The sequence below is a fragment of the Symphalangus syndactylus genome, chromosome 20 (assembly GCF_028878055.3).
Source record: "Symphalangus syndactylus isolate Jambi chromosome 20, NHGRI_mSymSyn1-v2.1_pri, whole genome shotgun sequence".
Lineage (NCBI taxonomy): Eukaryota > Metazoa > Chordata > Mammalia > Primates > Hylobatidae > Symphalangus > Symphalangus syndactylus.
In genome coordinates, this window is record NC_072442.2 from 25730801 (window position 1) to 25746990 (window position 16190).

Genomic DNA, 16190 nt, shown 5'->3' on the forward strand with positions numbered 1-16190 from the left:
TAAAAAAAAATTGGCAACAGAAAATTATGTGTAGAATAACTTTCTCAACCCTGTCTTGTCCCTGACCTAGACACAGCATTCAGGTTCTGAAAGAAAACATCAGCGTAATTTTCAGAACCACCCATCTTAAAATGCCAACTAACATCCAACAGGAAGTTTATTACCCTCTGTCCTAGAGACAGGCTTCTTTTGGGCAACTGGACAAACCAACATCACCATCTAATCCTGATGAACATTTTGTAACAATATCTTTAGATGGTGTCTATGTCAGCAGATGTGTTTAGTCAACATAAAAAGGTTTGTTTAAAGAGCCAAAATTTTGGGATTACAAGTTACGTGCAAAAATCTGGCGTCCCAATCCACCAACCAAAGGTCTGTTCCAACTGTCCAGAGTCATAAAACAAAGTGAAAATTATTATTCAGCCATACTAGTACAAAATAGTTATTTCTTGCTTTTACTTTTGACCTAGATGGTAGCTAACTATAGGAAATAGTTTGAATTTGCAGAAATACAACAAACATGATAAAATGTTCAACTCATAGCCAAGGCTGGGCACAGTGGCTCATGCCTGTAGTCCCAGCATTTTGGGAGGCCAAGATGGGAGGCCGAGACCGTTTAAGCACAGAAGTTTGACAGCAGCCCAGGCAACACAGTGAGACCACATCTTTAATTAAAAAAAAAAAAAAAAAAAGGCATAGCCAAAGTTACACAGCTGACTGACAGAAGAAACCAACATAGTCCAACTTGATCTTAGAAGGCAATTCAAAACAAAAAGAATGTGACCTTATGTGTAATGCCCTCAAGACATTAACTATTGTTCAGCCGGGTAGGCACTAAACCCAGTATCAGCAATGAACTGGTAGCTTCTCCTAGTCATATCCGCACTTTTTGATATCCCAAGAAATGTCATAGGGTAAGTTTAACAATAAATTGTTAATATCACCCTTATTCAGTGAATGTGGAATCACTAAGACTTTTCTTCTTTATTTACACATTGGACAAAATTATTTGCAGTCAGGTTAAGCGGAGGAAGGAAAGGTGCTGATCAGCATTATAAATTCTCCCCATCTAAACCAAATCAGGGGTTCATAGGCATGGCATTACTCATACAGAAGCATGGTTTATAGCATGTTCATGTGGACCGTATCAAAAATAAGTTACAAGCAGTGAGGGGAAGACTACCTACCATCAAGGTGGCTAGAAGATATGTACATTGCCATCTAGATAGCTATGAAGATGTTGATACTTTGTATTTGTACCAATTAGCTTAATCTGGCTAAAGATTAAAGAGTTCCTTAAATATCTCTAAGCAAACATAAACAATGTTCTGAGTTCTAAGCTTTTTCCTATAAAGTTAAATTTAAGAAATAAGAAGAGCTTTCAAAAAATAAATGTACTATTGGTCTTCCAGACTTTGTGTTAAATTATGTTACAATGTCCCTTTAAATGGAGGAAACCTGATAGGACTTTAGCCTTTTACCTGATACTTTGCTTTCCACACAGAGTGAAAGATTACCAGAAATCTGCTTGAGAGCCCATGAGGCAAGTCACCACTGGGCAAGTTATGCTAACACATGGAGAGGATGAAGGTACCTCTTTACTAGAGCAAGGCATATCCCATGACACTGACTCACGGAAGCCTGATTTTCTTGATGCCTCCCTCCCTGCAGGTTCAAAAGCCCCAGAAATCATCATCTAGCTCAGCAAAGCATACTACCAACATTCCTACTTCTAGAAAGCAGAGAATGGAACACTGGGCACATAACCATCAATCAGGAAGCCAAGATATGCAAAGAAAGGGGAACCAGCAGAGAACACAAGCTGGGGGAATCGAAGTGCTACCATGTGCAGGTGACATCTGTAAAAGACACTAAGATCCAAGGAAAGAATAATCCAAACAACCAAAATGGCTCTTACCAGCTATTACCATTAATGCAGATGTGGGAGAGGAGGAGGGAGAGGAAGAAGGAAGGGGGAGCAGCTAAGCGTTGTCAAAGAGGAAAAGAGGAAGACATGTCTGGCATTCAGTAACATCAGATCAGAAAAGAGCACCGTCTTGAGCTTTTACCCATGTTCCGTAAGTCACTGTTAGCTGGACCTGAGCTTGATCATATCATTAACTTCTTGATTTCCAAATCTCTAAGATGAAATGAAAACAACTGATATTTGAAAAGAAATTAATGACATGAAAGCTTACAGATCCTCTTATGTTTACTGGGTCTCATTTTGTTTTTGTTTTTTTTAAAGAAAAATGTAATGACATCAAAATAAAGAAAAGGACAAATCCGGCTTCCCGGTTCACATGTTCAACTGTCCTTCTCCTCCTCCTCCTCCTCCTCTTCCCGTCCCCCTTGTCCTCCTCCTCCTGCATCCTATTCACCCAAACTCAAACTCTGAAACAGCTCTTTTCTCTAAAGAGCTCAGCCTGTTGGAAAGAAAGTTTGGGTACTATCCATGCAGGTAAGAAGTAATCAGGATGACAAGGTGGGAGAAAAAAAGAACAGTGTGGAAAGTCAGAGTCCCATTGGCTTCTGCCTGTCCTGACTGGCAAAAGCAGAAAGCAAAGCCTCAAACCAGTTCTCTGACAGGGCCCAACGCCTCTGCAGCACCCCCCGTGTAATTACACACTTGAGTGACTGGACTCTGAAGAAAATTGAAGGCCTGAGCTCCGAACAGCTGCCATTTTCTCTCTCCATCACACCAGCGTGATTACTTGAGAAATGAACAGCCCCGGCTCAAAGCTACTCCAGAATTCTCAGAGGAAATATGGCTCCGTGTTCCAATAATGAGATTCTTAAGGCAAGCGTTACTTACAATCACTCCGCAAAAGGAGCGAGCTGAGCCCCTATATCTTACAAATTAGAATTTAAGAAACCCAGCGACAGTCTTGGACGATCATTACTCTTCTGCTGCTCCAAGGATTCTAGGCTTTCGTCTATTTTTAGTGCAGAAAACTGTTAAGTTCTTAAAAACGTAATCACAATAAAAAGAAAAACTCACCATAATTAGCTTCCTATAAAGGCAAATTCCACCCCATTCTAGGTCCAAACTGACAGATTCTTCTACCCTCCTCATCATTACCCTTTTCTGACAGAAAGTCTTGGCTTTATCCAAATGAGATTTAACAATCCTTTCATTAAATTTAAAAAAAATCGAAATAGTCTTTCTTCCTTCTTTTGACTGACAAAAAAAATTAGCAAGTTGCCATAGATTATATCATTTCTTAGCTGAAACCTGTCACTTGGGGGAAGCTGAAGTATTACATAGTACTGATATATATATTTTTCCCTCTCAAATGCATCTTCTCGTTTCCCCACCATCTAGCCATTCTAGGGTAGCAAAGGCAATGAACTCTCCCTATAATTACATATTTTTTAAAGTGGCTATTCTAAAAAATGTTATATGCTTTAGAGTTAACCAGCTAGGCAGATAACTGAATGAGTGTGGCACTCTTGTTAATCAGAGGTGTATGGTAGATAGTTTCCCTTTATTCTGAAGCAAGAAATAAAAAATAGCTATGAAGCCGGGCGCGGTGGCTCACGCCTGTAATCCCAGCACTTTGGGAGGCCGAGGCGGGCGGATCACGAGGTCAGGAGATTGAGACCACGGTGAAACCCCATCTCTATAAAAATACAAAAAATTAGCCGGGCGTGGTGGCGGGCGCCTGTAGTCCCAGCTACTCGGGAGGCTGAGGCAGGAGAATGGCGTGAACCCCGGGGGACGGAGCCTGCAGTGAGCCGAGATCGCGCCACTGCACTCCAGCCTGGGTGACAGCGAGACTCTGTCTCAAACAAAAGAAAAAAAAAAATAGCTATGAAGATGTATGTTTTTTTCCTCCATGAAAAATGATGTAATTAACGTACCAAGAATCCCAATTCCACAAAGAGACAAAAAAGAAAACTCTAGGAGTGAAAAGGCACTATAGTCCCCAAAAAGACAGGCATGCAGCAGCAAGGCAAATGCTCAGGACCATGGGGTGAGGGACTCTAGAAATAGTCCTACTGTACTAATTCCTACAACTAACTCAACCAGAATGAGCTAGGAGTGAAGGACTTGCAAGTCATCTTTAAAAATCCTTCAGCCCACAAAAATTCCACCCACTGGCCAAATGCACATTAGCTCTTATCAAACTTACCAGGCTCACTCCCTATTCCTACTTCCTACTAATTCTTATTTTACTAAGTTATAGGGAGAAAAAAATCATATATTTACTACCAATACAATAATCCAAGCTTAGATTTTCAATGTAAATAAAAAGGGACCAATGAAGATGCAGAATACATTTAAATTTCTCTGGTCAGGGAGGGGGAGTGCTGGATTTCTATTTTTTTTTTCAAGTTTGACATAAAAGCCATTGCTTTTATCTATAGAACAAGAGTTAAAATTAGAGCATATTGGCTAAATAAGATGAAATTTTAAAGCTGCTGTCATGATGACCACAGGAATGGTGAAGCACAGGGCATTTCTAAACAAAGTTAGGAGGTATAAGTTCCTGTGAATGAGTATATGCATAATGGCCAGAAGAGTCATTTTCTCACTAAAGCAGGTTCCTTCAGACCAAGGACAAAGGTAGATGTGAGAAACTGTTAATCCACAGCTCAAGCCCCACTCATCCCATAATTATAAAAGGCAGTAGTTTTTTTCTCTGGCCATAGCCATTAAAAGGAAAAAATACTTTTTGTATATCATTGACGGTCCTTACAAGTTCTGAAAAATGGTACTCACAATAAGCATTGTGACCAGAAGATTCTTCTTGGTGACTTGAGCGTGAGAGAAGATGTAGTTCAGTACAGTGTTCATGTCACTTTTATTCTCTTCCCGGAGGGCGAATACACATTTGTCATAGTGACCTGCACGCCATGAAAAGAACTGGTTCTCACCCATGTATAAATGTTCACATTTACATGCTATATGTTTTGTATTGTCTATAATTTATGAGATGAGCAGTGAGAAGAAACATCGTAAGGATTTTCTTTGATGGATTTGTACAGAAACTGGCAATGTGATTTAGTAAAAGGAACACTGGACTAGGAGTCAGGCAATTTGGATATAAGATCTGGGTTCAAGGCCTAGTTCTGTTAGCAATTTACTGTGTGCTCCTGGGCAAATCATTTTACCTCTCTGGGCCTCAATTTTATTAAATTTTTTAAAAATTGGGGAGGTGGGTATGCCTTAAAGACTGAAAGATTGGGAATAACTCAAACCCCAATCTTACTCTAAACTCTCTCATGATTTCTTGAGAAATTTCTGCTGTTTAAAAAGAAATGTAAATATCATTAAACTTGATGATCTTTAAGGTCTCCCCCAGAGCTTGAGATTCTGATTCCATGTTTGAGTTGCAGAAAATAGTTGACCCTAACCAGTAGGAACAATTTTATCTCAAAAAATAAAACCACACCAAACTTAGCAATATCCATGAGAAGTGTGACTGCTACCCCTGGAATCAACATTTTCTTCTGTTAGTCCTTGAAACAGCTAAGTAACGCCTAGGAACGCCAAATCCAACCCAAGGTATAGATCAAGGAGAACCTTGCATTAAGTCAAAAGGTCTGTAGGGAGACTAAAGTTATGCATATTTTCACTTGCCTTCCATAAGGCCACTAGGGGCAGGTTAGTTCTGAGTAGGAAAGTTATGTTTTACAACAGAAGCATAAGCCTCTGGTACACTGTAGTGATATCTGCCATGGGATATAAGTAATATTCAGTTCTTTAGAAAACAGCTTACCTCAGAATTAAATTTCCAAGTAAAGAGGAATTAGTGTTTGAATATTCTCAAGGGTCAGAATTTTGTGAAATCATGAAAACAGTAAAGGATTATCACCTCAGTTCAGATTCCACATTAAGTTACAAACCAGAACAGTGACGTTCAAACTGCATTATCGTGGTTTCCTAGAACACTGAGTACACTGGACCAGTGTAACCAGGCTTTTAATTATTCTAAATATTAGAGATTGACATAAGCAATTTTTTTCCAAATAAAATTACATTTGAAAAACAATGGACTACAATATCGAGAGAGCTGCCAATTTCATAAAAGACACATTTAGACCAAAAGGGAAACTGTTTAAAAGTTAGCTGTTCTGTATTAATATTTTTCTCCACCAAGACTTAGCTTTGAAGTGACAACACAAATAAACTTTGGCAATAGGACCAGGGGAAATAAAAAGAACACATTTACCCGGGGTGAGGGGAGACATTAACAGAAAGAAAGCAACGATAGTTTTTTGTTTTTTACTTTGAAGATCCTGCACACCAAGACACTCTTTTTTTAAAACATTTAATTGGCTGGGCGCGGTGGCTCACCCCTGTAATCCCAGCACTTTGGGCAGCCAAGGCGGGTGGATCACTTGAGGTCAGGTGTTTGAGACCAGCCTGGCCGACAGGGTGAAACCCCATCTCTACTAAAACTACAAAAATTAGCCAGGCATGGTGGTACACACCTATAATCCCAGCTACACAGGAGGCTGAGACAGAAGAATCGCTTGAACCCAGGAGGCGGAAGTTGCAGTGAACAGAGATTGCACCACTGCACTCCAGCTTGGGTGTCAGAGTGAGACTCCATCTCAAAAAAAAAAAAAAAAAAGAACAACACACACAAAACAAAAAACAAAACAGTTTAATTATGAAATATATATACAGAAGAACATATAGAATATATGGTATCAGTTGAAATAAACACCCATGTGTTATTTTAAAGCTATTAAATTTTAATAGAACATCTCTAGTATCTTGGAAGACGCCTGCATAACCCTCCTCAGAAACAACTACTAAGCTGAATTTTATGTTAATTATTCTTGTTTTTCTTAACTGTTATCACCAATGTATGTATAGCTTAATTTTCGTGGTTTTTGAACCTGAAAAAAAATGGAATCACTGTACCATTTCTTTTCCTTAACATTGTATTTTTGAGATTCATCCTTTTGTTCAGTGTATGCCTTGGTGCATTCATTTTCACTGCTGCATAGTAATCCATGGTAAGAATATACCAGACTTCAATGATCCACTCTACCTATGTATATTTAGATTGTTTCTTGTCTTTTTTGAGATTATGAACAGTGCTGTCACAAATACTCCTGTATATGTCTCCTAGTAAACGTGTAATAGTTTCTCTAGAGTATATTTTCTAGGAGTAAAATTACTAAAGAATACAAATAAGTTCAACTTTATTAGGTACTGACCAACTGTTACCAAAGTGGTATACCAATTTGTACTTCCATGTACAGAAGCAATGAAGATGATGATGTGACTTTTAAATTTTTGCCACTCTCATTGTGGTTTTGGTTCATATGACTCTAACTACTAATGGGATTGAGCATCTTTGTGTAAGTTTATAAATTATTTGTACTTCTTCTTCTGTAAAATATCTTTTTATATCTTTTGCCCATTTCGCTATTAGGATGTCTTTAACTTGATGATTCATACCAATTCTCTAGATACTTCTAATTATCTTTTAGGTATATATTTTGTAAATATCTTCTCACACTTTGTAGCTTATATTTTCAGTCTCCCTTTTTTTGGAGACAGTGTCCTGCTCTGTCAACGGGGCTGGAGTGCAGTGATGCAATCACGGCTCACTGCAGCCTCGACCTCCCCAGGCTCAGGCGATCCTCCAATCTGAGCCTCCCAAGAAGCTAGGACTACAGGCACATACCACTACACCTGGCTAATTTTTGTATTTTTTTAGAGACGGGGTCTTGCTATGTTGCCCAGGCTGGTCTCGAACTCCTGGGCTCAAGCAATCTGCCGGCTTTGGCCTCCGAAAGTGCTAGGATTATAGGCTTTTCAGTCTCCTTATGATGTATTTTGATGAACAGAAGTTCTTGAGTGGAGTTTAAGTAATCAATCTTTTCTTTTGTAGTTTGTACTTGCTGTGTCTTATACAACAAAATCTTCCTATCCTGAGGTTCTAATGATATTCTCCTAACCATTTAACAGCTTCACCTCGTTAGTACATATTTAAGTCTTTAATTTATCGGGAATTGATTTTTGTGTATAGGTATAAGATAGGGATTCCATTTCTTTCTTTCCTTTTTTTTTTTAAATGAATAACCCATTGTGCTGGTATCATTTATTGAAAAAAAAATCTATCCTTTCCTCATGATCTACAATGCCTCCTCTATCATAAAATAAGTTTTTATATATGGCTGGATCTGTTTCTGGGTCATTAGGTTCCACTGATCTATAAATCTATCCCTACACCTATCTCACAATTTCTTAATTAATATGGCTTTATATTAAATCTTGATATCTGATTAGGCAAATCTTTTCACCTTGTATTTCTTTGGAAGTATCTTGGTTATTGTGAGACTTGTCTTTTATGGAAATTTTATAATTAGCATTACACCTACAGATGAATTTAGGAAGAATCAGCACCTAATAGTGTACATTCCAATTTAAGACCTTGATAATTTATTTAAATCTTCTTTACTATTATAATCTTCTTGATTATAATTTTCTCCAAAAGAGGCTTGCACATTTTTTGTTAGATTTACTCCTTAGTATTTCATCTTTTTGGTTGCTATTTTATCAAGTAATTAATTAATTATTTAGAGACAGCGTCTTGCTCTGTTGCCTGGGCTGAGTGCAGTGGTACAATCATAGCTCACTGCACCCTTGAAACCCTGGGCTCAGGCAATCCTCTTGTTTCAGTCTCTTGAGTAGGTAGGACTATAGGCATGTGCCATCATGCCTGGCTAATTGTTTTTAATTTTTTGTAGAGATGGGGTCTCACTATGTTGCCAAGGCTGGTCTCAAACTCCTGGCCTCAAGCAACCCTCCTGTCCTGGCCTCCCAAAGTGCTAAGATGACAAGCGTTAGCCACTACATCTAGCCTGCTATTTTAATTTTTTTTTCCTGAACTGCTTTTCTAAACAATTGCTCTACTGTAAACAAATACTGTTGAATTTTGTATGCTGACTTTTGCATTTAGCAATCATGTTAGATTTTAAATAATTTAATAATCAATCTGTGAATCCTTTGAGGCTTTCTAAAGAGACACCCTATCATATTTAATAATGGCAGATATATTGCTTTATTACTTTCTAGCTCTTATACCCTTTAATTCTTTTCCTTGTCTTACTGCACTGGCTAGGACATCCACTATAATGCTGAATAGAACTAGTGACAGCAGGCATCCTTGTCTTATTCCTAATCTTAAAGATAATGTTTTCAACGTTTTACCATAATGCATATCCTGCAGATTTTTTTGTGGGTCCCTTTTACAAGATTTTAAAAGTTCCATTTCACTCCTAGTTTCCAAGAGTTTGTCATGAATGGATGTTAAATTCTGTCAAATGCTCCCTCTCCACACCCTGTTATCTTGAGATAATGAGCATGTTTTTCCTCCTTTCATCTATTTCATGATAAATTATATTAATTGACTTTCTCCAAACTGATCAACCTTGAATGCGTGGGATAAAGCCAACTTGGTCGTTATGTATTATTTTGTATGTTACTGGATGCGGTTTGCTGATATCTACATGAGGATTTTTGCTAGTCATGAGTGGCATAGGCTGCTTTTAAAGCAAGTAAAAAGGAGCAGATAAAGGAAAATGTTTCAAATTTCAGATGTTTCAAATTCTGTGATGTTTCACTGCCATCTTGTGGCAGGAAGCAATGTCAGCAGTACACAGCTTTAAAATTTTAGCTAAGGTTATTTCACACTTAAGAGACAATTTATCATTTAGTGAAGCTCTTCAGAGAAAGCCAGGGATAAAGTCCACCTAAATGATATACTAAAAAGTACTGGAAAATCTGAACTTGCTCTTCCTAGATGCCTCTGGTTCAATTCATGGATTAGCTGCCAAGAATCCTCTTCAGATATGGGTTTCTCAATTTCAGCCTGTGATGACTCAATCAACTTACACTATACAAGGTCAAAAAGATATCAACAGGAATGGTAATCTCTATTAGAAAAATTACTTCGGCCCTGTCTCAGAAGCACACTGGATTCCTAATTTCATCAAGCTGTGTTTCGTTGTTCTTTCTTTAGAGCTAGTGGATATAGAGGTTTAGTTTTTAAGGGAGTGGTGATAGGAGACTGTTTATTAATGGGAAGTGTTGTTGACAGGAGGGGGCTTAGCTCTTACACAGTCCTATAGCGATAGTTTGGGTTGGTTATCAGAATCAAGGCTTTCTTAGCTAGAGAGTCCTCAGGAAGAGGCTTACCATTCTGGAATTGTGTCTCTACTCGCAGGTACTGCCGGAGCAGATCCATCACCACAGCCTTCATGTGGCCTCGGATGCCACTTCGGTACCTAGGCAAATAGAAAGGCTCCACTGAAAAACCTGACAATCCAACACGATTAAGCAATAAACCCAAAGGCCAAATTTACCTCCACGACATTTCACTGAACTGCTTTCCCTCTGAATAAAGAACAGCCTAAAATGAACTACAAAATTAACTTAAATTCTAAGCCTAAAAGAAATCTCACTATAGACAAGATCTTTTTTAATAAAGAAGAAAAGACAACAAAACCCTGCATAGCCCCACCTACCAACACCTTGATTCAGTTCCTACTGCTAAGTAGAAATTATTACCGTACTCTTGAAATGGCTGAGATATCTGAAAAATTTATAAGTATCTTAAAGTTAAAAGTGTTCTGTGAGGCTGGGTGCCGTAGCTCACATCTGCAATCCCAGAACTTTGGGAGGCCAAGGCAGGAGGATCACTTGAGTCTAGGAGCTCCAGACCAGCCTAGGCAATATGGCAAAACCTCTTATCTACAAAAAATACAAAAAAATTAGCCAAGCGTGGTAGCATGTGACTGTAGTCCCAGCTACTCAAGAGGCTGAGGTGGGAGGATTGCTTGAGCCTGGGAGGCAGAGGTTGCAGTGAGCTGAGATTGTGCTGCTGTACTACAACCTGGATGACAGTGTGAGACCCTGTCTCCAAAATAAATAAATAAATAAATAAATATGCTCTGTGAATATGCCTTTAGTATTAATAGCAACAACCACAATTACTTTTGCACCAACCTAATATAATAGGCTCCATAAGCTAAGAAGAAAAAATGTCATACTGGGCCCTGTGACAGAAGAAAAATTCGGAGCTTCATCAAAATGGAAAGGAAAAAGAAAACAACAAAATTTCTGTGCCTTATTAATTGACAGGCTGGACACAGTGGCTCATGCCTGTAATCCCAATAGTTTGGGAGGCCGAGGCAGGTGGATCATTTGAGCCCAAGAGTTTGAGATAAGCCTGGGCAACATGGCAAAACCCCACCTCTTCTAAAAATACAAAAATTAGCTGGACATGGTGGTGCACAGCTGTAGTCCCAGCTATTCAGAGGGGTTGAAACAGGAGGACCACCTGAGCCTCGGGAAGTTGAGGCTGCAATGAGCCATGATTGAGCCAATGCACTCCAGCTGGGGCAACAGAGTGAGACTCTGTCTCAAAAAATAATAATAATAATAAATAATTGACAGAAAAAAATACAGAATATTAAGAAGTCAGAAATATTGAGCATGAGAGTTAGCTCACAATTCTAAGATATTTAGAAAAGACAAGGTACTTTCTAAGATATAAGGTGCTTTCTAATTTCTTGAAGTCAAATCCGAGGTAAATTTTTTTGTGACCACTTGAAAGAAAGGAAGACATGAGTATGGACAGGTCTGGGAATCTGGAGTTACAAGTTACTACCTCTGTACCAGCTGAACAATGCTCTGAGTATTCATAAAGAAGACTTCTCGTTCAGATTTCCGGTTCAATGTAGCTGCATGGCTATCTAGGATGTTGGCAATCTAAGGCATAAAAAAGGGAAAAAAATGAGGCCCAACCCAACAAAATGCCCCAAAGCATCAGCCTCTATAGCACGACCAGTAGGAATCTTCTTGTTATAACATGGCAATTCCTATCTCTCACATGTTGGCAGCAGCTGGAAGTTACTAGGCATAGTCTATATAGAGGATCATGCTAAATAAGCAAGCAGATTTCATCCCTTGTCACCCTTTCCCAGATGAATTAATGACTACATTACAAAAACTATCATCTTACCAAGATCTGTTCAAGGTCAAGATCCAAACTTCACTCCCCACTTATCTATCTATATTCCCTACACGTACATCTGCTTTATGGGTAAAGAGTAAAGATGCTGCCAAGGTAGTAAGAATGTCTCTGAAAATAAAACTACCAATAGGCCATGTGTGGTGGCTCACACCTGTAACCTCAGCACTTTGGGAGGCCAAGGAGGGAGGATAGCTTGAGCCCATAAGTTCAATACCAACCTAGGCAACATAACAAGACCCCCATCTCTATAAAATTTTTTTTAAAATTAGCTGGGCATAGTGATGCACATCTGTAGTCCCAGCTACTTTGGAGGCTGAGGTGGGATGAGCCATTGGGCCTATGGGGTCAAGGCTACAGCGAGCCATGACCACACCACTGCACTCCAGCCTGGGAGACAGGGCAAGACCCTGTCTCAAAAATAAATAAATAAACAGCTGGGCACGGTGGCTCACGCCTGTAATCCCAGCACTTTGGGAGGCCAAGGTGGGCGGATCATGAGGTCAGGAGATCGAGACCATCCTGGCCAACATGGTGAAACCCCGTGGCTACTAAAAATGCAAAAATTAGCTGGCATGGCGGCGTGTGAATGTAATCCCAGCTACTCAGGAGGCTGAGGCAGGAGAATTGCTTGAACCCGGGAGGCAGAGGTTGCAGTGAGCCGAGATCAGCCACTGCACTCCAGCCTGGTGACAGAGCTAGACTCCATCTCTAAATCAATGAATGAATGAATCAATAAATCAATCAACTAATATCACTCTATTTTCAATTAATGAAAATACCTCTAATTAGGGAATAGCCCCAGGAACAAAGCTATACGGTATACATGATCCAAGTGTGCTTTTCTCATAACTACGGATACTTTATCCTTCACATACAGTACTTTCACTGTTGGGTTTGTACCCTGAGGCAGTTTTGTGAGGAATACAATGCTTAAAAGTATATAAGCACAACATCCAAAAAGTAAGGAGGATCCAAATAGGAAGGAATCCTACAACATAAACTCCGGCATTGGTAGCCAGAAAAAAATACAGTGTTATCCTATAAATACCTGCTGGCTGGGAAACTGACAGAGGACTGATGTGATGTTGCTAGCATACTGAGCCATTTCCTTCTTGATAGACTTCTCCACATTGGGGGGAATGCGGCCAGACACACTGGTCATGATATCTTGCAATTCTAGGAGAGGCAGGGAGGGATCTCTGAGGGTTTTCATCAATCGCTCTACCCAGTCTTTTACCTAAAAAGAAAGCATTGGTAAAATAGGACCCAAGTTAACACAATCCCCCAAATAAAAAGATATATAGTTGTCATTCTGTATACGTGGGAAATTGGTTCCAGAACCACCACTCATATATGAAAATCTGCACATACTTGAGCCCTACGGAACCCATGTATAGAAATAGTTGTGGGTTCCATATCTCATCAATACTGTAATTTTGATCCATGTTTGGCTGAAAAAATCCACATATAAGTGGACCCACACAGTTCAAACCTGTATTGTTCAAGAGTCAACTATATCTGAATTCACTATCATATACTACTTCTTTTCAATAAAAATTTATATAATTTTCAATAGATACAGGGTCTCACTATGTTGATCAGGCTGGTCTCAAACTCCTGGCCTCAAGCGATCTTTCCATCTCAGCTTCCCAAAGTGGTGGGATCACAGGTGTGGGCCAACTATCATAGAGTACTTTGAAATTGCAACATAAGCATCTAATAATCCCCCTATTCTCCAGTTTAAAAAGGACTAATCACGGGCGGGCACAGTGGCTCATGCCTATAATCCCAGCACTTTGGGAGGCCAAGGCAGGCAGATCACAAAGTCAGGAGTTCAAGACCAGTCTGGCCAACATGGTGAAACCCCGCCTCTACTAAAAAAAAAAAAAAAAAAAATTAGCCAGGCCTGGTGGCACGTGCCTACAATCCCCACTACTCAGGAGGTTGAGGCAGGAGAATCACTTGAACCCAGGAGGTGGAGGTTGCAGTTAGCTGAGTTTGAGCCACTGCACTCCAGCCTGGGCAACAGAGCAAGACCGTCTCGAGGAAAAAAAAAAAGGAGTAATCACAATTAAATGTGAAGTCCATGGCAAGGATAAGAAACATGGATTTAAAGACCTCAAGTCCCACAACTGAAGGTGAAAGAGTTCTAGGCCAAACAGCTTTCTTTTCCTCCCTCTTAAACAATCATTATGAGACTTGGAACTATTTTGGAGAATATGTATCCCATTTGTACATCCCTTCCCCAGGAGACGTGATTCATACCTTGCTGCTAAAGAAAGGATCTGGAAGGCAGTATCCATTCATTATGTTGACCAGATTATCCAGGACATAATGGAACACTCGATGGAGTTTCTCGCCTCTGAGTGCCGTGCTCTGGATCCGTGGCAGACTACCTGTGTGAAGTTCAGCCTGTCAACCCCAACAAGAGATCAAGTCATCTACTACTTTTGATCTAAGGTATAAACACACCACTGCAACTTAAGAGTTATCATTCAAAATCGAGACATCATACCCAGCTACCAGGAGAGAAGTCAATGGAGGAAACATCATAAGGAAATTACAGAATCTTAGTATTACAGTAACTCTTGCAAACTCTAGTTCCATAATACTACAGGTACAAATACAAGGCATAAGATTAATAGGGGACAAAGCTAAAGAAAACACTGGCAAACCAAGCATTGAAATCACTTGCCTCTCCAAACCACCAAGTTCTTTAGCTCTTAGAGAGCAATATTTGGAGTACCTTCCTACTCACCTGCTGAACCTTGCTGGGGTTGTCCAGTTGCATTTTGGCTAGTACACAGCCAGGGTCAAGAGCTGCTCCAGGTCGCTTGACGTAATGGATACAGCCAGACTCCACAGCTGTTAAGGTCATTACCATCTTCATCACCTATAGTGAAAAATAAATTAGACTCAGATTTATCTCTCTTTACACAGGTGAATGCTTAAAAGAGGTAAATTTTTCCCTTAGCATCTAAGTTGGACCACACCTAATTTGACCAAGAAAAAATGGGAATTTACCAACATCTCCTAGGGACTATCAAAGCAGGCAATTAGAAAATCTCTCAGTACCTCACTTTAGGAATTATTAACAGTTATTGACATTTCCCATTTCTAACTTTTAAAACCATTTTGGCATAATTTGTGATTATATTTGTTTTGTACTTAGAAAGTAAGGAACAATTAATATCCTCATACCAGTGAATCCAATATAAGACATCCAGGCCAAAACCTAAGGATTATTCTTCACTCCTCTTTCTCCCTTACCTACCAATTACCAACCCAGCCAGGCATATGTTCTAAACCTTTCTCAAAAATCTTCCTCTCTTGCCATCTCTTCAGTTTATGCCTTCTTCATTTCTGGTCCAAAGTACTTCAAAGACCCCCTAAGAGATCTCCCTACTTGCTACATACCTCCCACAAGGTCACGAAAAGCAATCTTTCTAGACCCCAAATCTCATCATACTACTTTTCCACTTAAATCTTTCAGAGATTACCCGCTGCCTCCAGGATAGTGTAAACTTACTAGTATGGCTTATAAGATCCTTCATAACCTCACATTCAAGATCTCACATTACTTCTTTAGCATCTTTGCTTGTCCCTCCCCATTAAACCTTACTCTATTCTCAAGCCACACCAACACATACTTGCAGTTCCCTAAATACACTGTGCTGTCTTGCTTCTTTGTACCTGCTATTCCTTCAACTTTAAGCACTCTTCCCCGCCCTTCTTCACCTGCTCTATCACTATCTGTCTTTCAAAACTAAGATCAAATGTCTCTTCTTTCAGAATATCTTCCCATACAAGCTTAGCTTGATTTGGGTTAGGTGATCCTCTGCACTCTATGCTTAGCTCTCTTAATCACATGACATTACTTGTCTGTTTTGTGCCTCACCTCCATGTATTTTCTCTGGATAACCAGCAGTTAGGACACCTAACATTCAACAAGTGCTATTGCCTAGTATCTATTTTTAGAGCTAGAGATTCCTCATTTGCCAAAGTGTTTTTATGTGTTTTAAAAATCTTAAGGTTCGCACTTCTAATTAAGCCAACTGATATTTCTTTTTCATCCTTATTTCCAATCTGTTACTTTTTTTTTAATCTTTTAGAAATACGGTCTTGATTTGTGGTGCAGGCCACAAATTGTACCACTCCAGTACAGTGGTACAATCTCCATTC

The 16190-nt window shown here is 39.4% G+C and overlaps 1 protein-coding gene across 5 annotated transcripts in view; it reads right to left on the reverse strand.

Moving 5' to 3' along the window:
- Positions 1 to 16190, reverse strand: part of ACACA (acetyl-CoA carboxylase alpha) — a 275744-nt gene that overhangs the window by 144389 nt on the left and 115165 nt on the right. For all 5 annotated transcript variants that reach the window (XM_055257045.2, XM_055257046.2, XM_063628639.1 and 2 more), the window contains 6 exons: positions 14767 to 14901; positions 14274 to 14420; positions 13057 to 13245; positions 11643 to 11743; positions 10169 to 10257; positions 4727 to 4851 (listed from right to left, as the gene is read on the reverse strand). In XM_055257045.2, the coding sequence (XP_055113020.1) occupies positions 4727 to 4851; positions 10169 to 10257; positions 11643 to 11743; positions 13057 to 13245; positions 14274 to 14420; positions 14767 to 14901 (786 nt within the window). The remainder of the gene's footprint in view (positions 1 to 4726; positions 4852 to 10168; positions 10258 to 11642; positions 11744 to 13056; positions 13246 to 14273; positions 14421 to 14766; positions 14902 to 16190) is intronic.